A 22,027-nucleotide genomic window follows, 5' to 3' on the forward strand; every position below is an offset into this window, starting at 1 on the left:
TCATGAGAACAGGAATTTTTGTTGGTATACCTAACCTCTAGATATTGTAAGGATTCCATAAATATTTGTTGAATACATGATTAAATGAATAACCAAGAGAAATAGTTTCTTTCTTTAAAGTTCACAGATGTATACAAAACACAAAGCTCTCCATTCCCATCTCCAGTTTATTATTTATGTAAACATATAGGATAGTTACATCCAAGGAAAAAGGGAAAGGATTTTCTCTTACACCAAAGTAACAACTATCTTTCCAAGACCTTTTATACAAAAATGCAGTAAATGAAGAGGCTGAAGATAAACATACTGCATTATCCATCATATCAAAGCACAACTAAAAGTGAATGTTTTAAATGAATAAATTCAACATTTGTCATACCTGCATTTTCACAAAGATTTTCCTGAAATTGTTTAAGCACATCATGCAAACAGACATTCTCCTAGAAATGTGTTGAGATCACTCTGTCCTAACTGAACAGGAATAAATAATAATAAATAACAACCATCACTTTCACAAAACACCCCTTCCCCCCACGCATAAATCTCAAAGTGCGTACAAAAAATTTCACAAGAATCTTACTTACAAGGCACACATAAAACTTTAACATTGTTCAACCATAATTCTTTTTAAACATCAAAGATAGAGAATTCTTAAAAAAAAAAACCAACAACCCCCCCAAAAAAGATTACTATTTTTTCACCCACCCTTACCTACATCCCTCCCCAACAAAATTTCACCCTAGGAAGCAAAAATAAAAAAAGTTATTTCAATCACAAACTATTTCTGATAGAAAAATGTTTTCATGCCTACAAATGGCCAATCATAGATCAAATGGGAAAGAAAATTAAGCACAGCACTACCATTTTCTCCAGTGGAAGAAAAACACCATTTGCTTTTGAAAAATTATGTCTCCAATGGAGTACACAAATAGCAACAGTTGTAAAGACACCAAACTCTCCTTTTCTTTCCCCTCTTCTTTGTTGTTAGGAACTCTGAAGATCTAAATACAAAAATCATGTAATTTTAGACATGGAAATGATCTTACAAATTAACGATATCAAAGTTATTATTTTGCATATAAATTTAAGAGCAACTCAAGAAGAGGTGACCTATCCAATGACAATAACTGGTGACGTGGGGGGTCATGCAATTGACTTTCTTATCTAATATGAGAACTGGATTCTTTAAAGACTCTTCCAGAGTTAAAACTCTATAGAAAATATATTTTCCACAAGTATCACAAAAAAGATAATTAACATTTATAACAATCAACATGTGATTATCACAAAATTCTTACAAATGGTACAAAGTATACTACATACTAAAACATAGAAGGGCTTCAAAAGACACTCAAGACAGCAGAAATTGTACATAAAGCTGAGGTGAGTATAAGAGGAATCGAAGGTCCAGTCAGGCCTCTTGACTGAAAGTAGTTCCTGTCTTTTAGATAATATGATTTGCCCTGCAATATACTTTAATTTGCTATGACAACAAAGAGAGTCTTGTGTTACACCTACACAAGGACATTAGAGAGCAATGGCTCATCACACGATCTGAAATATTACTCTCAGTAAAATAACCACACAGTCAGCATTTTGCTTTTGGCATATTTCTGGAAATATACCATAAAACTCTAAACATAGTTAAGATTTTTGTCAACACAGTAAATAAAAACCACATTAATGTTAAGTCATTAAAAATTAGGGGACACTAACAGCTACCCATGTTTCAACTGTTCATCTAGTGATAGCAAGAAAATTAACATGTACTAAGAATTTGAAATAAAAAAAGGGAATGAACTACTGACACACACAACATGGATGAATCTCAGAGGCATAATGCTAGGTGGGAGAAGCATCTCAAAAGGGAGCACACCATAAGGTTCCATATCCAACATTCCAGAAAAGGCAAAAATATACCAATGGAGAACTATTGGCAGTTAGGGGAAAATGACTACAAGAGTAGCATAAGGAAGTTTTGGGGGGTGATGTTCCATATCCCAATTGCATCGGTGGTTGTGCAATTTATGCCTGTGTTAAAATTACGAAACTACCAGAAAACAGTCACTCAGCAGAGGGCATCACTATCAAGAAGGAAACAAGCAGTGGGAAGCAGCAGATATGGGAAGTGTTCCTTCATCTGACCATCTCAGAGATGTCTGTGTGTTGTGAGCGTATTATCTCTTTCACATAGACACAAAATTGACAAAAGCCAGTTTTACCATAATCAAAAAATATATAATAAATTTTAAAAAGGAATGGGTAGAACAAATCTCTGGTAAAGTTATTTCTAAAACAGTAATTTTTTAGAGCTTCACGCCAATGGTATATTTTATTGGTCACAAATTAGATGCCGCTGCATTAAGTAAAATCAAGATATTTGGGCCTAATTAATCATTTATAAAATACATATATTAACAAACTATGGAAATAGTATTTTAAGAAACATATAAGGGAATTCTGCTGTTCCCAAGTGAATATGAATTGTTACTTTACATTTTAAAACTGGTACCTTGGTGATTTAGTTTGTAATCCAAAAGCAGTTGGTTAAAAAAATATTCCTATCCCTATTCCAATTATTTCTATCCCATTTTTAAAGTGACTAGTAGTGGATAATAGTATGCTTTATATTTTATTTTGTCTTGCCATTACCTAATTCATGAAAGTTATTACATGGTTGGATTATTTTACACTTCCTTCAATTAACTAGATACTCAAAACCCAAATATAGAAATACTGCTAAATCTTCTATCATTACAATAAAAAATATTAAAGTATTTCTCTAGGTATACCACTGGGATTTATATATGATGTATGATTAGCATTCCATCAGCTTTAACATGACTCCCACTTCAGAAATTATAGTGTAAGTTCAGAAAGAATGCTGTAAAAAGACCAACAATAAGAACGAAAGAGGAGAAGGAAACGCAATGTTACAAATGCTGCGTTTCTATAGAAAAACTTGCCTAACAGAATAGTATCTGGCTCCCATAGCAAGATATGATTCTAATTACAATAAATCTTGCTTTTTGAGATCATGGATGGGTAGCTTTTCACAACTGCTTCGGCCATGGACAGAGGTTACATGCTTTTTGAGAGCAGATTTGTGCTTGAAATCCATGTCACAACAATGGCATTTGTATGGCCGATCCCCACTGTGTATGTTCAAGTGGTCCTGCAGGGTGCTTTTAGCAGTAAATGTCTTCATGCACACAGTACACTGGAAGGGCCGTATTCCCATGTGCCCTCGAATGTGCCGGTTGAGATTTTTCTTCTGTGTAAATGTTTTCCCACACTGTAAACACAAGAACAGTTTATGCATCTTAAGGTGGCGCAGATAGTTTTCAACATGAAGAAATCCTCGTGGACACCTGGGGCACTGGTGCCTCAGTGAATAAACATCCTCCATATTCTGAATCTCATTCGCTGTACCATGACTTCCTTCAGTATTTCCACAAAATGAGCCCTGATCTTGATTCCCAGGAACTTCTGTCCCTCTGCTTTCAACAGTAGAATTGATCAGTGAGTGCTGTGTTTCAGAGAAATACATGCTTGCTTTTGAGGTGGTACAAGGCTGTGAAAACTGCCCATTTTCTACACCAGCAGTACTGATAGATTCCACATGGAGAATACAAATTTCATTGTCTTTAAAACCTATATCAACTGAAGACAGCTCTGGTGACTTCATTTCCTGTCCGTCTGATGTCAAGCTCTCTACTGTAGACTGTAAAGCATTGCTGTCCTCTTCTTTAACGTGTAAATCTATGTTTACAGGACTATCTTCTGAAATTTCAATTATCTCACAGTCTTTATCTGCATTTTCCTCTTCATTCTTAACATCTGGGTTAGAGGATTGACAAAGATCAGTATGTTGATTGTTGTTTTTCATAGAAAGATCAATTTCCAGATATCCTGACAAAGCTTCTGTACACTTTTCCACAATGTGAACCATCTGAAGATAACTAGCAGCAGTCAAATATTTCAAAAGCTCTTTCCTTTTAACTTCAAGTGCTCCAGTATAGCAAGAGAGCAACAATTTTCTGCCAACTTCTGCACTCTGCAAGATGGTGATTCTGACGTGTTTTGACTGCGTGAGTAAAAACTGATCTCTCATAAAAGTGGAGCAAGCTGCTAAAATCACCTTATGTCCCTGGAACTCAGTGTCATTAATATAAATTGACACATCACAAAATAAATTCTGCTGCCTCAAGAGATTCATTTTCTGCAAGACTGCATCTCCTTGCTGTTCAAACTGGAAGTGCAGAACATCCGACTCAGCAGCCATGGCCATAATCTAAGTTAAATAAAATACAAACATTGATGTAAAGGTAGGAAATGCTTTCCTACACTGTGATAGTAAAAACAAACCAACAAGATCCCAAACCTGAACTGGGTAAAAGAAATCTCTTATTTTAATCTGGGTGCTAAGAGTGAACTCCTATATCACTACCTCAAAAGCCAGAAATTGCAGAAACAGGAAAATTAAAATGCATTTCTCTACGATCTCATAGCACATTTTTCATATTTTTGTTACAGCAGTTACTGTATTGAATTGTACTTAACAATCTTTATGTTTTTCTTCTTGGCTAAATTTATGTGTTTGTGGTGTTAATGCCCACTATTGAATGGGTTTCCCGTTTCCCAAATTAGAAACCTTAATATAATCTCTAAACTTGTGATCCCTTTCACTACTGCAGGTCTATATTCTGTTCACGTGGACCACTGCCATGGCTTCCAACAGTTCTCCTTAATACCAGTCTATGTTCCAACCACCATCCTGTGGTCCTGCCAGAATTGACATCTTTTGAAACTTTTGTTTTTTTTTTCTACTCTCTTCCGCTTTCCTTTACCCCCAGGACAGTCTAACCTTCTTAGCAAATACAAGATTCTTTATGATTTAGCCCTACGCACTTTTATAACTTTATCTTTCCTCTATTTTTCCTCGAAGCTCCATCAGTGTTCAAATTTTCACCAGTACCCAGACAAGACGACCCAAATGCACCGTTGTACTTGTTACACTCGCGCTTCCAGCTGCTTTTTCCAGCTAGTGATTTAGCTCCTTTAAGGCCCAAATCAAGTTATCACTTCTGTGACTCCTTCTCCTGTCTTCCCCGTACGAGTCAGTCGCTTCCAGAGCATCACGAAAGTGATGAACCAGCATGAAATAGTGCCTGGTTCACCTGAGTTCTTGCAGCAAGCTCCGGGGACCCGCACACAGCAGGAGCAGTTTAGGGAACATCTGATAAACTGAATCTGGATCCCCAGTGGCCTGGAAAATTCGCCGCCACAGGTCTTCCCGAGACTAGCTTGCCAGGACCAAGGCCCTGTCGGCCATGTGGTTGCAGCACCAGCCCAGCCACTCCCGGGCGGTGCCCAGCTACTCTCCTCCTCCAGCTTCCCCACCTGTCCCACTCTCCCTCTTGTTCACTCACCCACTCCGACAACCAGAGCCGAGATTTCCGCGGCAGTGGCGGCCCGACCGGAAGGCAGACTTAGTCTGGGAGGAAACACATCCGGTGTCAACTAGCTACACTCCTCCTGGAGCTGGCTGGGCGTCCCGGAAGGACATTATGAGACATCCTCCTTTCCCCACTCCCCTCGCTCCGCCTCCCCCCTCCCCCGGAAGAGACGGAAAGGCGTGGGGATTCCGGGAAATCCCTTCTCCTGTGTCCCTGTATCGGTATGGGAGCCATTCCCCTTTGTGAGTTCTCCGCAACCTCTGCATCTCAGACGGGTTGTGAATTTGGAGTACAGGGCGTCTATCAGAATGCCCCGCACCAGGGTCACTGGGAGGCCCTCACGGATTATTTTGGCCCGAGCCGTCTCCTTTACTGGGTCTACAATTTAAAAGGTGGCAGAGAAAGAGAGGAGACTGCCGCAGGGGTCAGTAATCCACATTGCCTAATGCCTGTCCCGCCAGGATTTTGTCCCAACCTATGGGATCTCTCTTTTTGTAATCTATTGCTGTTTTCTCACCTGCCCCGCCCCTCCTCCCCAGTCCCGGGGAAACCCAGGCCTTCCATCTAAACTGTTGGCCCTTTTTTTCTCACCTAAATCCGAACCTCCCATTTATCCTTCAAAATGCCATCATCGTTAAAGCCACTGTGAACTGCCCTGAATTAGCTGGACCGCAGCTGGGAGCGTGTCAACCCTTTGGCTGCCTTCATTATTGCAATTACTATCCTATTATTGAAATCTATACTCCACCTAGGTAGAGGTATTTAGGGCAGTGCTTTACTAGGCTTTGCATTCCCTAAGTCTAGCACTTAGTAGGCATCCGAGTATCTGAACCATTTTTTCTCTCGTTCATTTTAGAGAGGTAGGAAGAGAAACATCAATATCAGAGAAACCACCCGATCGGTTGCTTCCGCTTCTCCCCACTGGGGGATCTCACCAGCAACCCAGGAGTTCGCCCTGACCAGGGACCAAACCCGCAGCCCATGGTGCACTGGTTGACGCTCCAACTGAGATACATGGTCATGCTGAACCAATTCTTAAAAGCAGTCGCTAACCCTGGAGTCAAAAGGTTGGAGTCACTGCTGTAACTGACCCTAGTAACAATGTCTGGTTAACCTGTATTTGCTTCTGAAGCCAAGCCCAGCATATTTGATTAACTAGTGTTTTAAATGGGAATGAAGAAAGCATTCCTGTATTCAAGCAATTGAAAAGGAAAGGAGGGAAGAGAAAATAAATCACACCAGAGCTTTAATTGTCATACGTTTATTAAGGAAACTTCCCCATAATAAGTGAAGAGGTAGTTCAAAGTATGTCTAACATACAACAGGTTTAGAACAGCTATTCACCAGCTGAAATAAAATGTTCTAGGTTGTTTGTTTAGGACAATATTTAAAAGTAGTGACACTGGTCACCCTCCACTTACTGATTTTCTAAAAAAGAAACTAAAACAAATTAAAACCACATCTGATTTACCTCAGAGCCGCTTCAGTTTGGAGTTTGTCTTTAAAATTAAATAATAAATAAATAAATGTGATACAGTAATTTTAAAAAAAAACTATGGTAAAAAGAGTGCTCTCCCTTTTTTACTTATTCTGGGGAACCATAAGATACAAATGCTGAATAAGGTTTTTAAAAATCTTCCTCTATAAAACTTATTTGATATCAATAACTTGACCACTTTGCAATACCATCTAAGAAATGTGTATAAACAAAGGACAAGTCAAATCCCACCAAAATCAGTGAAACGTCTCACAGAAACAGAACACCTCTCCAGCCAAGAAATGGAGACTGTAAATCATTTTGGTGGTTTGCAGTTACAAAAGATGAGAACTATAACTTTTACTGATACAAAACCACCAAGATGCTTATTTTAAGTGCTCAAAGAAAGCAAGGCAGTTTCCTTTGTTATTCCTAGTATAAAATCAAATCGATATCTTAGCTTTCTAAGACCACATGAAACTGTAAGCTCTGCGAGAGCAGGGACCATTGCAATCTTACCTTCATATCCTCAGCATGTAGCATAGTGCCTGGCAACAGTAGGTGCTCAATCAATGTTTTTTTAATGACTCAATGAACCCAGAAATAATCTCCAACCAAAGAGAACAATCAATTTGAACCCATGCCTTTTAGTCTTCAAACCAGTTACAAAAATAGGACATGAATGTAAGCAAAGGAAGCACTCCAACATGAAGTTTCTGCATAAAATCATGTTCGAAGGAAATAGTGAAAAGGTGATTAACATGGTAGTGTCTCACTGTTGCATAGAACTGGTACTCTTTGGCTGAGTCATAGAAAAATCAGAATGCTAGGCAGCATCATTAGACCATACAATGAGTGGCCTTAGGCTTACGATAACTATTAGTCTTATCACTCAATTTTATTCTCATTTTAAATCTTTTAACAAAGGTAGAAATTATACCTCAAATCAGATTCACATGTAAATGTATCAAAGTATAACAACGGTAAGAATTCCCGCTGACTACTAAAGTTAAACCTAATATTTTATTTGTACATTCATTCCCATAACTCAAAAATAAAAATGGAAATTCCTGATGGAAACTAAATACTGTTTCCAGATAAAATCAGTTTCACATTTAGATCCTTTTCACATTTAGTATTTGTCCTTTCCCTCCCTAACCAATACCCAGCAAATCAGTCACTTGCTTGGGAAGAACGTAATACCCATTTTAACTAAAAAATAACAAACAAAAATAAATCCTTTTGTGATATTTTGTTTGCAAAATCCAGGCTGTCTGAGAAAGCCAATAGGGATTCACAAAGGTGAGATTTTCCTAACGTATTCTTCATCATGTACTGAACTTTTTTAAGTCAAGGGGTAGTGAGAAAAAAGTAAGACATTAGCTCATATTTTGTCACTTGTTTACTTTGGCCAAACTTGACCAGGCCACCTCTTTGGGCTTTGGATACCCCAACTTAAAAAAAAGAGAGGTGGAGAAAATGATCTCTTAAAATTCTCTAAAGACTCTAACACTCCTATTACCTATATCTAACTCATGGGTCAGAAACTAATGAGACTGAAAATTTTATGTCTGAACTATATAACATGTGCTTTAGGGCAAACACTTGTCCTGTTTTACCATACAGGAAGATAAACTTTGTATAGCAATGTATCAAACATGGCAAGGTGGGACTGTAGAAATATCTGAATGCAAAAGCCTGATTGCTCATTTCGTGACCCACTTTTTTCATCCATTTTAGAAATCAAGGTACATGAGAAAATGAGAATTCAGAGACTACTAGAGTACACTGGACAAAACTCTGAAGGCCTAACACCTTTCTGATGGCTAAACACCTTTCTGATGAATAACTTCCAAAACAGGCTCCAAAGACTTAACTCCCAAATAGTTTCCTTCTAGAGAGACCATTATACTTTAGCACATTTTGGTATGCTTGGAACCATCCTGACTTAAAAAGCATGAACAAAATAAGTTACACATTAATTATAAGCATTTGGCTTCTTTTGAGGAAGACTTCTCATGTAAAACTGTTGTACAATTATACTTCTGTCCTTTGCTGATTATGATCCTCATGGTGATACCTAACTGTGTCTGAAGGTGTTGCTGAAAATATTGCATTCTGGTCTATGTGAACAATTCAGTGACAATGAAATTGGGTCATAATACTGTTGAAAAGCGCACAGAACCACCAAAAACATCTCTTTATAGCTAGCTCCTAGAAAAATTCGAATGGTAGGAAGTAGATTCATTCATTCATCAGACATAGATAGATAAATTATCAATAGGCAGCCAGAGTTCTATCACATATGCAGGCCAACAGCGTTATCACTTCATATCTCAGTCTATTTTTCTGCCAAAAAAGCTATTTCACTTCTCTGAATAGCATCAATTACTGGAGTGCAGGTGGTGTTATTAACTTGGTTCCTTCAGAATGTGCCCAGTGAAAAACCTAAAATCGTGTCAGTCTAAAATGTCAGTCAATGTTAGGTAGACAAATGGAATACTCCTTGGGAAAGGAAAACAGAAGTCACAAGATAATTCAAAACAGAAAGGAAGAGAGGGTTAAAAGGAAGGCAAGACCACTCTAAGTGGTAAATTGTTTGGACTCTTAGTACTCTGATGCCCTCCTACAACCTGCAGAGATTTTAGAGACGTCAAATCAGCAAAATCACTCCTAAAAAGACTCAGACTATTGCCATGTTTTTGGTCAGTTCTAGTTTTGAGCATAAAGCCCCTAATTTCTTCAATTCACACAGGTACTATCATTCCTTAAGTTCAGGACAGCTTGGGCCAGTTTACCTGCATCCAGGACCTGTGTTGCATCAGGCTGTGGCTGACACCCTTTAGAGTCTGTGACTGTTGTACATGCAAAAGAATCAAAATCCACTGTGAGGTCTTGCACATTTCTTTCATTGGCATTATCAAAGCTGTTTTTGCCATGAAGTTGTTTAAGGTGTTTCCTCAAAACGGGCTTATGTGCAAAAACCATGTCACAATAGTTACACTTATGGGGCTTATCTCCACTGTGAAGGTTAAGATGATCCTGTAAGGAACACTTCTGAGAAAAGGTTTTCCCACAGATCTTACACTGGAAAGGTTTAATGCCGGCATGCACACGCATGTGTCGATGAAGATTGCCTTTCTGAGTAAAAGTCTTGCCGCAGAGTAGACACATAAAGAGTTTGTGCATTTTTAAATGGTTGGCGTAGTTCTCCAGGTGACGGAACACCCTGGTACACTTTGGGCATTGATGATGCCACTGTAGGCCTTTGTCTACACCTCGAATATTAGGCCCAAAGACATCTTTTGAGGCCATGATGATGTTATCACTGCCTGTGTAAGAGAGGGCATAATTGTGGAGATGGTTTTGTTCTATTTCACTTACTCTGTTTTCCACAGTTGAATTTATCAGGGAATGCTGGGGCTCTGATGAATGTAAAGCAGTGGGTTCAGAAGAGATAAACTGGTTCTGGTCTTTTTTACTTCTAACCTCTGATACATCCCCAATAGATTCTACCTTAACAATCTGAATATCACTGTCCTCCATATCCATACTGTCTTCAGATGGATGAATACAAGGTGAGTCCTGCTTTGGGGAGCCTCTGGCATCTCCCTGCTGTTCTTTTGACTGGGGAGAAGCACTCTGTGGTTCACATCCCTCTTTACTATCCATTGGTTGTTTTGGCTTTATAAACTTCCACAGGGCCTGTGTGCACCGTTCTACAATGTGGCTCATCTGAAGAAAACTCGCAGCAGTCAAGTAATTTACCAGTTCCATCTCAGGGAATTCCAGCACACCACTATAACAGGATAAGAGCAATTGTCTCCCCACTTCGGAACTCTGTAATATGGAGATTTTCACCTCTCTGGAATCATTCAGTAAAAACTGGTCTCTTAAGAAGGGGGAACCTGCAGCAAACACAATTTTATGTCCCTGTACCTCAATATCATCTATGAGAACTGTAACATCACAAAATTTATTCTCTTCTCTTAATTTGTTCATTTTTTGTAACATTGAATCTCCATAATTTTCAAACTTGAAGTGAAGGAGATCTGATCTTTCAGACATTTTGGCAGACCTAAAGAACAGAAATGTAAAAAGGATGAATTTAAGAAAATTCAAACAATGAAGAAACCTGGATTTTTCTTCCAAAACCAAATTTGTGTTGTCATATCTATTTGTATGTATACAAATGAAATTTGCCTTAAAAGAGGAAACAGTACAACAGCTTTTGAAGACCATGAAAAATCACTCCTTGCCAACATCAAGTGTCAGTGGCACCTAAGGAGCGGACTTGTATCGGTATAAATACCTTGGCATTTATTCAACTTTTTAAGATATTTAATACGAGAACAGTGCTTGAGTTACTCCAAGAGCTTTTTATTTTCTTCTCAAATGAGAATTCTATCAGGTTTCAAAAACAAACTAAAATATCCCAACAAGTCATAATGAAGTAATGACTTTCTTTTGCATGACACCGTGAACCTGCTTCTTTGAAGACCAAACACTGTTCCTTTGCTTTGCATTTTAAAAAACCTCAGTGACAATTGCTTGCCCCATTCCTGGATAAACTCTCTTGTTTGAACCGATGTGTATTTATTCCTACAAGTATTTCTGTGATAAATGAAAGTTATAAACTTAAAGAGATGCTTATCCTCTGTATTTTGGACAAATCTAGTTCTCTCTCAAGAAACATTTCTTAATATAGAAAGTAAATAAAATATGCTTGCTTATTTATTTATTTATTTTTAGAGGGAGGGGAAGGGAAGGAGAAAGAGAGGGAGAGAAATATCAATGTGTGGTTGCCTCTCATGTGCCCTCCGCTGGGGACCTGGCCTGCAACCCAGGCATGTGCCCTAGACTGGGAATTGAACCGGCAACCCTTTGGTTCGCAGGCCTGTACTCAATCCACTGAGTTACACCAACCAGGGCTAAATGAAATATTTGATATAGAAAAAAAGATGAGCCACTTGGTGGGAATCTGAGTAGGAGTAAATATCTAATTAATCCTACTAGATTCTGTTCTTTCTTCTTTGCCCCTCTATTATCTATCATTACTCATCAACTGGATAACTAGAACTGATTCATAAATATTCTCTGGCTTCCAGGTTCTATTTCCTTTAATGCAACTCCAACACCACCACCTGATATCTTTCAAAAACACAGATCTGATTATATCCAACCCCTGCCTCATATCCTTTTGGGACTCCCCACTGCTTCCTGGATGAAGACTAACCTCTTGAGTACAAGTAGGATAAACATTGGCATAACCCATTCACTACAAAGAAGGTGTCTTTGCCAAAACTCTGCATATTTGCCCCTTTACAGAGCAATTCCTTTGGAGAAAGTCCCCATATTCTGATGCTATACTCTGCAAATAATTTTCTGATAAGTTGGCTTCCCATGTGTATCTGTAAAGGAAAAGCTGAACTAGCCATGCCACTATAATTCCAGTCCACCAGACACTGTAAAAATAATAAACTGGCACATATCTACATGCCAGTCTTGTGAGATCAGTAGGTATATCAGGTCTATACTTGAGAAATATCTCTACAATATTGGTGCATCAATAAATTCACTTTGAACATCAATGCAGTAGTTGAGAATCATATGAGACAACTAGCTGGTCCTGGCCACATCTGCTTCTAAAGCCCAATCTTTATAATTTTATCTTCTATAACACTGCCACAAAGGTGCACAGAACACAAGCTCCTGAAGGCAGAGTCCAGGTCTTACATTGCTCAGTGCTGGTACACAACAACACTCCGCTGACTCCCAAGTGTTAGCACAATTATTTTAGTTTATAACGCTCCACCTAGCCAATTCTGACTCTTTTATTTCCTCTTAGAGGCCCTTCCCTGACTCCTCATGCTAACGGTTGTCTCTACTGGACCCACAGCATAGTAATTCTATTTGTATCAAAACACTCAAAATCCTTTATTTAATACTTGTTCCTTCCCCTCCAAACTGCTGCCTTCATGGCATTAGAGGGAAACATCTCCATCCTATTCAATGTGCTAATGTTGGGAACCTTCACCTTTTAAAGCGAAACACTTGTTGCTTTTGCTTCAAATTCTACTTACTGCAGCCACATAACTGGCCAAACCCTCTTCTGTTGAAACTAGTGTGTACTCCTGCCACCTAGCATTGTACTAAATAAATGACATAGCTCAGTTTGTGTTTGTTGAGTCCAAGGGATTTGTTTGGCAGTGGTAAGAAGGAGGGATTGCTATAAGAGAGACCAGCTCAGTGTCTGCAAAAGCATTAAAGGTCTGAGACCAAGAGGGCCTAGAAACTAATGAAAAATTGGAATATGGAGCAAGGGAAAGTAACAAAAGGTATTTCATAGCACTTGGTAACACACTGGATACACAGAATGAGAAAAAGGAATGTGTAGGTTCTAAGCTTAGGAGTTCAGCTGAATACAACTGTCGTTGAAAGAAAGGTAAAATTTAGTAAGAAGAAATGATATGGCACAGGTATGTTAACAAAAATATACACCACAAATTTAAGCTTTTCCCTTGTATGGCATTCTGAATGCACAGATAATGAAAAATCACTATAAAAATGAGAGAAGGATATAGATGAGCAAATGTTGCATCAGGGAAAAGATGGTGAATATCAGAAAAAAAGGAAAAATCTATGAGATCCAGGGAATATATCAGTAAAGAAAGCAGTAAAACTATATCATCACTGGTTTTAGAAATTACAGGAGCTTAATATATTCATTCTGGAAAGAGTAAATGTCTCAATTTAAACCAGAATTATAAAAATGGCTATTTTTTCAAGTAGCCAAACAAAAGGAGCATTCTTTTTTAGAGTTTAGCTTGTCCTTAATGCACCCTCAGGTTAGTTTTTCCCACTCACACTGAAAATGAGCATTAATGGCTTCCACCTACCGTGACAGTACTCAGAGTGTTTTATTTTTTATCCTTACCCGAGGACATTTTTTCATTGCTTTTAGAGAGCCAGGGAGAGAAGGAAGAGAAACACTGATACGGGAAAGAAGCATGGATTGGTTGCCTCTTGTATGTGCCCAGACTAGGATGAAACCTGCAACCCAGGCATATGCCCTGACTTGGAATCAAACCCGCCACAATCCTTCAGTCAGAGGATGATACTCCAACCGAGCCACACTGGCCAGGGACAAAATGTTTTATTTAGACAATTACCCATAGGGATAATTGTTCCTAGAAACTCCAAAGATGAGGAGCTAGAAGTTGCCTTTATTTCTTCCTACCCATTAGCCTCAAAAAAACTCACCAACAGGAGCAGCCAAACTGGTATCCCAGGGAAGTGCCCGCATTGACTGGTCTGCTATAGTCCAAGAATATGAGGAAGATTAATTCTGTTTAAGAAGTTTTCCCTAACAAGTGTCAGCCCACTCTATTGTTTCCCTTTGATAAACTCATTTCCAGGCCACACAGCTGATCCCTTAATTGTTTCCTGTCACTAGTTTCTCTTTCCAATATACTGTTAACTATCTGAGGGCAAGGACCAACTATTACTTTTTATATAGATCATTCAACAAAATCCAGCAGGATAATGAACCCTTAATGTCTTCTATGAAATTACTTAGTGAGCTGTGGTAGAAATGCTATCCATTATCAGGATATCATCTCATGAGTGACCTGTGGAAAATTTCTTTCCAGGGTTAGTTTTGACAATATAAAACCAATTTTTAAAAAGTAACTGTATAGTTGTGACTAAAGGAAAAAGTTTGTTCTTATTTTTTTAATTAATTTTTGTATCATTTATTCGTATTACAACTGTAAACCTGGTTTTTTTAAGGTTTTATTTATTTATTTTCAGGGCGGGGGGAGGGAGAAAGAAAGGGAGAGAAAAAATCAGTGTGAGAGAAACATCAGTTGGTTGCCTCTTGCATGCCCCCAACCAGGGACCTGGCCCACAACCCAGGCAGGCATGTGCCCTGACTGGGAATCAAACCAGTGACCTTTCAGTTCATAGGCCTGGCGCTTTGGTCCACTGAGCCACATCAGCCAGGGCAAAACCAAATTTTAAACAAACTTTCTTTTTCACTTTTTAAAAATGACAAAATAAGAGAAAATAATTGCCTTTCTTATGAACTGGCTTAATTTTACTTAAAAATTAGAGCAATTACAGCTAATCTTTACTGAGGCCTTGCTATGTACCAGGTGCAGTGCTAAATGCTTTACCTAAATAGACACACTTAATCCTCAAAATCCCTGTAAGGAAGGTATTGTTATCACCCCCACTCCATATGAGGAAACTCAAGCTTGGAGAGCATAAATCATTTTCTCAACTTAAGAGAGGTGGAAAGAGTTAAGCTGCAATTTATGCCCAAGGCTCAGGAAGCCGAGTCATGTGTTGAACAAGGCGGCCAGCTGAAGTTCTACCACAAGGGGAATGTCTGCTGTGGAACCGTTCAGATTCCCCTCCTCACGGCCATGGAGCTGGCCACATATGCTTTTCTGTACTTAGTTCAATAAAAGGTCTATGTTTAAAAACAAAAAGTACAACTTAAAGGTAAATCTGTGTCAAGTCTAGAGGACTCTAATAGTAAGCCATTTATGTATTAGTCGTATTCCAGATTGCATTTCATTACCTTATCCTTGTTTTACCTTGGTTTCTCACCTACTGTAACTGTTATTTATCCATCTTTTGTGGATTTATCTCTTTAGGCTGAAACTTAATGCCATTTGCAAATAAAATAAAAATTACAAATATATTTGACTTGCAACTGTAGTTACCATCTAAGTACAGTAGATATTATTCATAATTTTCATAAAAACTACTCACATAGCTCTAGATTATAGCAGAGCTTCTACTAAATGAAAGAACTAATCAGATAGAATAGTGATTTGGTCACCACATCCTGTTGATTCTTTTCTCAGAATGATTTCCAAATTCTCTCTCTCTCTTTCTCTTTCTCTCTTTCTCTCATCTTTGCCACAGTTTTGGTCCTTACCATTTATTGCCAAGGTTCTGTGATTAAATCTGAACCTGCCCAGTTTCTATTAGCAACTTTTGAATGACCCATTTTTCAAACATCAGTAAAATTCTCACTTACGATAACTTACTCTTTGTTTATATTTACACAATTTTCCCATAATTATTGCCATAATGAATTAGGTCAACTGCCTTGAAAATCTCCCGTTGTTCAAATATTCACTGATCTTAACCAAAAAGGATCAGTGAATATTCTAGGTTGGACAATGTTCACTGGTATTCTATGGGAAGTGAGGAAATACCCTAGTTTCTTATCTCAAATGCCTCTACTAACTACTGATAAAGAAAACTTTTCTGTTCTGTACAAAAATCTCCCAAGCTGTATGTCAGGCTGTTTCCTCTTCTACCTCATAACTTAGCACTCACAATTACTTGGGAATCTTCCTTTATCTTTCACTAACACCATACGCCATTTTTTAAAGATGTTGTAATACACTACAATCTTTCTCTCTATAAAAAACCTCAATCCCTTTTTTCTTTTGGGTAACTTTTATAACATGACATTTTCCAAGTTTTCACTTTTTTGTTTTGTTTTGTTTTTTTCTTATTATTCTACATTATGTTTCTATATAAGAATTGCGAATGTTATAGATAAAGTAAAAGTCCTCTTTCCCAACTAACTTTCACTTAGTGCTCAGTCTAAGTTTGGTCCTTAATGACTCTCCCTCCCCCCATTAAAAACTTTTTTTAATTTACTTATTTTAGAAAGAATGAGGAGAGGGGGAGAGAGAGAGAGAGAGAGAAAGATCAGTTTGTTGTTCCACTTAGTTATGCATTCATTGGTTGATTCTTGTTTGTGCCCTGATGGGGGATGGAACTTGAAGCCTTGCAGGATCAGGACAACACTCTAACCAACTGAGCTACTGGGCTAGAGCCCCTCCCTACATTTTAAATATACTTCTGTGTGCCTATCCACAGATATATAAAATCTGTTTTATATATAAGAATCATGTTTCTTATACATAAACTACACATATTGTTTGCAGTTTTCTCATTTATTGTTTTTGAGAGCTATATATGTTGAATCATTATAGATCTAGTTAATAATTCTTTTTGAAGTGTTATACAGAAGTAGGCAAGTTGCTTAAATACTGGCTTCATTTTCCAACATTCTTTTGTTGGTCTGTTCTTCAAGGATTCACGAAATTGTGTAATGTAAGTATATCCTTCATACCTTAGCCCTTGATTTTTTTCCTGTTTTTTTTTTCAAGGTTTACTTCCTCAGGAAGTCTCTCTGGTTCCTCAATATTTTATTGCCTCTCTATTTAAAAAATTTCTAAATCTCCACCCTCATGGCTAACCTTAACCAAACTTAACCTCAGCTGAAACTACCCAAAATATCTGCCCTAGGCTACTGTTCTATTGCTTGAAATGCATAATGTCTTAACTATGGCACCGTCTAAAACTCAGTTAGTCAAAAATAAAAATGTATGGAGAATGGCTCTAGGAAAAGTGGACGTGAAGCAAGGAAAGCTGATAGTAAGCTATTACTCTAACAGATAAAGATAGAAACGATGAGGGCCTAAATAGAGACAATAATGATATGGATGGAGAGAAGAAACAGAATTGTGAATTATTTCAAACAATGAACTTATGGACTTGGTGATGCAGGTGAAGACTAGGGAAAAAAAGGTCAAGACAACTTCAAGATATTTGGATAGAGTCACTGGATGTCTCTAGGAGTTCCGTTCAATAAGCGGGGAATATTGGTGAGGATGATCTTGGGTCTCATCTTAAATCCTTTAGTCAGAGGACCTGGCATGACATCAAGGGAAAGATCCATTAGCTAGCTGGGTATGGTCTGAAGTTGAAGAGGAGACCTCGTTATAGATACTAAGTGATGGATGGAAGCATAACATAGATTGACTTAATTGTGAAAGAAACTGACCCAAAATGGCACAGATTAGAAGTGGATCTAAGATAGAAGGAAAGAAATAAAAAACAGATACTAACAAACATAAATCTATTACGTACCTTCTTCTCAATTTCTGGATCTACTTCCAAGTCTGCTTTCCTGCCTTTCTTCCTTTTCATTTTTTTTAAACCAGTAAGCCTATCTTTGCTTAACATTTTCCCATTCCTTTGACTCCCATATTTAGTCACTGCTTACTACAGTAGTACAACATGATGGATCCTTGAGCAATGCTTTAGGATCAAAACTCTGCTCAACCATTTATTAGCTGTGTGACCTTGGAGGAGTTTCATGAACAATTCTGTGTTTCAGTTTTCCCATCTGTCATATAGTAACATTACTCCATTCATTTTCAAAAGAACTTAGAATAGTTCCTGGAATATGCTCTATAAGTATTTCTCATGTAAATAAATAAAGCCTGCCCATTTTCTCCAAGAAATCCTTCATATGTGGCCTTTTCTCACTCTCCTTCTCTCTCAATTTTTGCCTTTTATTATTCTCATTTAACACCAAACCAGCTGAGGTCTCCATTACTTCATATATCATCACCTCATCACCATGCTAAAAATTACTTTTTTAAAAGGTCACAAATTATTTCTCAATTAAAAAATACAGCCCCCCCATTCCTCCCATACTCTGCATAAATTAATTGTACCAGTAGCTCCTTCTCAGAATTCTCTTCTCCTGATTTCTGGATCATTTTGGTTATAGGACTCTGCATTCTACTACTTTATTCCCTACCTCTGTTTCTGCTACAACACCAACTCCTACTAGCTTCAACTCCTTCCTGTTTCCTAAATGCAATCATCCTACCCAAATATTCCATGCTATCTCAATAGTATCTTCCTCATACCAACTATTCCCATGGGTTTCACCTCTATGCTGACGACTCAAACTTTTAGCTCTAGCCACAACCAAGATCTGCACTCCCAACTCTACCCTGGACAGTTCCATTAGACCTTTAAATCAACACAGCCAAAAAATACATTTGTTACCTACACTATGCTTATGGCTTTGTTACTGACAATGGCATCAATGTTCTCCATATACCCAAAACCTAAAACCTAGGAATCATGTTTGGGACCTCTTTCGTGCTCAACAGCCAATTTATTACGAAGTCTTCACACCATTCACTACAGCACTCTTGCCTTCTTTCTAGTAATACTTTAATAACTTGATTCCAGGACATCATTACCACTCACTAGGCTGATCCCATTACTCCCTCAAAAAAATCTCCCGTCAGTCCTGGCCGGTGGTTCAGCTGGTTGGAGCATCCACCCGAACACCAGTGGGCTCCATCCACCGTCAGGGCACGTGCCTAGGTTTCGGGTTCCATTCTTGGCTGGGGTGTGCATGGCAGGTAGGTGATCGAGGTTTCTCTCTCTCTCTCTTCCTTACTTTCTCTAAAATCAATAAACATATCCTCAGGTGAAGATATCAAAAAAATAAAAACTACAACTGGAATATCTAGATGTAAGCCAAAGAGTTAGCCAAAATCAGTTTATAGAAATTCCTATACTGTAGGCTGGCATCCACAATAGCATTGCTTTCTAGAGTGCATAGTTGACCATATCTTTCTACTCTTTAAAACTCCAAAAATTATCCATCTCCTTTAAGACTGAACTTTTCACTGTGTAGACCTTGGTCTACTCTAGCAGTCCCATTAGCTCCTCTATGGACATGACACCACCTCCTCTTTCCATCTTCTTTCCACACAAGTTACACTCATTCTTTCACAGCACTGCAACTGTCTCTTCTGTCTGAAAAGCTCCTCTTCACCTTATCTTCCTCCAGAAGTAAAACTCAGAAGTCCCTTTCTTTAGCCTTCCCAGCAACTGCCCCTTGAGCAGTTCATACATATATGACTCATATAAATATATCGTAGGAGCACTTATTTGTTTGTATCTGGCTCCCAAAGTTGACCCTAATAATTAGAACTGCGGCAGGAATATAAAAGGTGCTATATTGCCAGTAGCCGAGTAGCAGGAATTCTCGGCAAAAGGTAACCTCATAGGGATTCCCGCTGGCTGGCACTAAGGCCTTGCTCGGGCCTCAGCTCTGGCACTTTTTGCGAGATGCCAGAGTAGGGCGTCCAAACCAATTGCTGGGCCTTCGGCTGGGGTCCCAGGGGGAGGTCCCACAAGCATCCATAAGCTCCCCACTCCAGATGAAGGAAGGGAAAGGGGCGGGGCGCAGCGTGGGCCGGGCCAGGGACTCCTTAAGTCCCCTGGGCCTAGGCCAGCCCCTCGGCCCCAGTCCCAGTGCACGGGACGGCCCAGGACGGCCAATCCAGGGCCCCAAGGGGACTCCATCCTGAGAGACCCCGTACCCCTGCCCGGTTCTCCGGCCGCCTCCACACTTACAGACCCAGGGGAAGGCCGCAGTCAGGAGTCGGCACCGCCAGGAGCTCCGGCCCCTCGGGGCTCCGGAAAGGGGGAGGGGCAGGGAATCCGAGCCAAAGGGGGACCCAACGGAACCGGAAGGGCACCCCTTGCCGGACAGGTACAACTTCCTGGTCCCATGGTCCTTTCCGCCAATCGGAACGCTCGAAGGGCGAGCGAGCGGCGAGAGTGACTTTCCCCTTCTGTGGGGGAGGGGACCGGTAATGTGGACCGAGTGCCTGGGGCTCCAGGTTCCGGCGTCTGCTTTTCCGACTTCGGGTGCGGAGATTTAGCGTTTGGGGTTCAGGCTACTCAATGTCTCCTCTCGAGCTGGGCCTTGAAAGGAGCCGTTGGACCTGAAGAGCGCCTCCGCACTGAAGCTTTCGTAAGTCCCTCTTAGGGATATGGACTCACCTGGTTGGGTCCCTTAAAGCACGTTTTCCTGGGGATCTCCCATTCTAGTGGCTTCCGTTACTTACTGCATGTTGACCCTTCACAGACTTCTCTCGCCAGCCCAGACGGCTTTCCTGAGCTCCAAGGGCCAACTGCCTAGAAGACGTACACCTTCAGTAGATTGTTCTAATGTTAATGTACTTTTTAATCATCTCAAGTTCATCTCCGGGCCTGCTTCGTGTCTCCTGTAGTCCTTGCATAGGTGAACGGCATCTTCCTCCGCTCAGCCCTGACGACCCCAAAACTTAGTATCATTCTCAAGTCCTTTTCCTTCTTGCCAATCCAGTTGCTTACTGGGTTCTGTCTACTTGGAGGGGTGGGGGGACGTATTGTAGTAGAACACGCAAAGTACATTCACAATGCTGAGTAGTCGTCACCTGCTATATGTAACTACATTTTTTTGTATGTGGATAGCGTTTTCCCATCGATATTGGTTAAAAAGAGCGTCCTTTCCCATAGAATGGGCTTTGGCACCTTTGTTGAAAATCAAATGACTATACATGGTAAAGTTTTATTTCTGTACTCTCTATTCTATTACATTGAACTATATTTCTGTCTCTATGCTAGTAACATGTTTTAATTGCTGTAGCTTTGTAGTTAATTTTGAATTCCAATTTTGTAGTATGAGAATTCCAATTTTATTCTTTTTAGAGATTGTTTTAGCTATTCTGGCCCTTTGAAATTCCATATGCATTTGAGGATCAGCTTTTACATTTCTCAAAAAAAAAGACTTGTAATTTTGATAGAGATTGTGTTGAATCTGTAGATCACTTTTGGTAGTATAACCAGCTTCATTTTAAGTCTTCCTGTCTGTGAATACAGAATTACTTTTCCTGTACTTAGCTCTTTCAGCAATGTTTCCTAGTTTTCAGGGTATTTAATTTTTTTGATATCATTATAAGTGGAATTGCTTTCTTAATTTCTTTTCATATTGTTGCTTGCTGGTGTGTAGAAGCAACTGGTTTTTATATATTGACCTTACCCCATGGAACTTTGTTGAACTTATTTGTTAGCTCTAATAACTCTTTTGTGGATTTTTGGGATTTTCTCTTTATGATTATGTTGTCTGTGAATAGAGATAATTTCACCTCTTCCTTTACAATTTGAATACCTTTTATTTTTCCCCACCCCTTCCCCCTCCCTACCTATAGCTCTTAGAATTTCCGGTATAATGTTGAATAGCATCAGAGAAAGTTGTTCATGATGTTAGAGGGGAAGCTAAACTATTGAGTATTGTAATGACAGCTAACAATTCAAAAGGTATTTGTGGGTTTCTCACAAATACCTTTATTATGTTGAAGATTTTTCCCTCTATTAACTAGTTTGCTGAGAGATTTTATGAAAAAGGATTGTA

At 39.1% G+C, this 22,027-nt stretch overlaps 3 protein-coding genes across 7 annotated transcripts in view; 1 reads left to right on the forward strand and 2 right to left on the reverse strand.

Moving 5' to 3' along the window:
* Positions 1-345: 345 nt before the first annotated feature.
* ZBTB6 (zinc finger and BTB domain containing 6) lies at positions 346-20,251 on the reverse strand. 3 transcript variants are annotated; one of them, XM_037036831.1, is made up of 2 exons: positions 20,203-20,251; positions 346-4,294 (listed from the first exon to the last, which is right to left on the reverse strand). In XM_037036831.1, the coding sequence occupies exon 2, from the start codon at positions 4,289-4,291 to the stop codon at positions 3,011-3,013; it is 1,281 nt and encodes a 426-aa protein (XP_036892726.1). In that variant the 5' UTR covers positions 4,292-4,294; positions 20,203-20,251; the 3' UTR covers positions 346-3,010. The 3 variants fall into 3 exon arrangements, with proteins under 3 accessions (XP_036892726.1, XP_036892724.1, XP_036892725.1); XM_037036829.1 differs by lacking the exon at positions 20,203-20,251 and adding an exon at positions 5,433-5,508; XM_037036830.1 differs by lacking the exon at positions 20,203-20,251 and adding an exon at positions 5,003-5,426.
* On the reverse strand, positions 6,705-20,318 carry ZBTB26 (zinc finger and BTB domain containing 26). 2 transcript variants are annotated; one of them, XM_037036827.1, is made up of 2 exons: positions 20,203-20,318; positions 6,705-11,014 (listed from the first exon to the last, which is right to left on the reverse strand). In XM_037036827.1, the coding sequence occupies exon 2, from the start codon at positions 11,002-11,004 to the stop codon at positions 9,679-9,681; it is 1,326 nt and encodes a 441-aa protein (XP_036892722.1). In that variant the 5' UTR covers positions 11,005-11,014; positions 20,203-20,318; the 3' UTR covers positions 6,705-9,678. The 2 variants fall into 2 exon arrangements, with proteins under 2 accessions (XP_036892722.1, XP_036892723.1); XM_037036828.1 differs by having other exon boundaries at positions 20,207-20,273.
* A 97-nt stretch (positions 20,319-20,415) lies between these two features.
* Positions 20,416-22,027, forward strand: part of RABGAP1 (RAB GTPase activating protein 1) — a 164,171-nt gene continuing 162,559 nt past the window's right edge. The window contains exon 1 of one of the 2 annotated variants that reach the window (XM_037036821.1): positions 20,416-20,605. The gene's annotated coding sequence lies outside the window, so the exon portion shown is untranslated. The remainder of the gene's footprint in view (positions 20,606-22,027) is intronic. The other variant, XM_037036824.1, reaches the window with a different exon arrangement.

Source organism: Sturnira hondurensis, unplaced genomic scaffold (genome assembly GCF_014824575.4).
Source record: "Sturnira hondurensis isolate 20B ecotype Veracruz unplaced genomic scaffold, ASM1482457v3 Scaffold0022908, whole genome shotgun sequence".
Lineage (NCBI taxonomy): Eukaryota > Metazoa > Chordata > Mammalia > Chiroptera > Phyllostomidae > Sturnira > Sturnira hondurensis.

Bases quoted from the DNA above. Each gene is read 5' to 3' on its own strand.
- ZBTB26 (XM_037036827.1), bottom strand. From the start codon at position 11,004: ATGTCTGAAAGATCAGATCTCCTTCACTTCAAGTTTGAAAATTATGGA.
- ZBTB6 (XM_037036831.1), bottom strand. From the start codon at position 4,291: ATGGCCATGGCTGCTGAGTCGGATGTTCTGCACTTCCAGTTTGAACAG.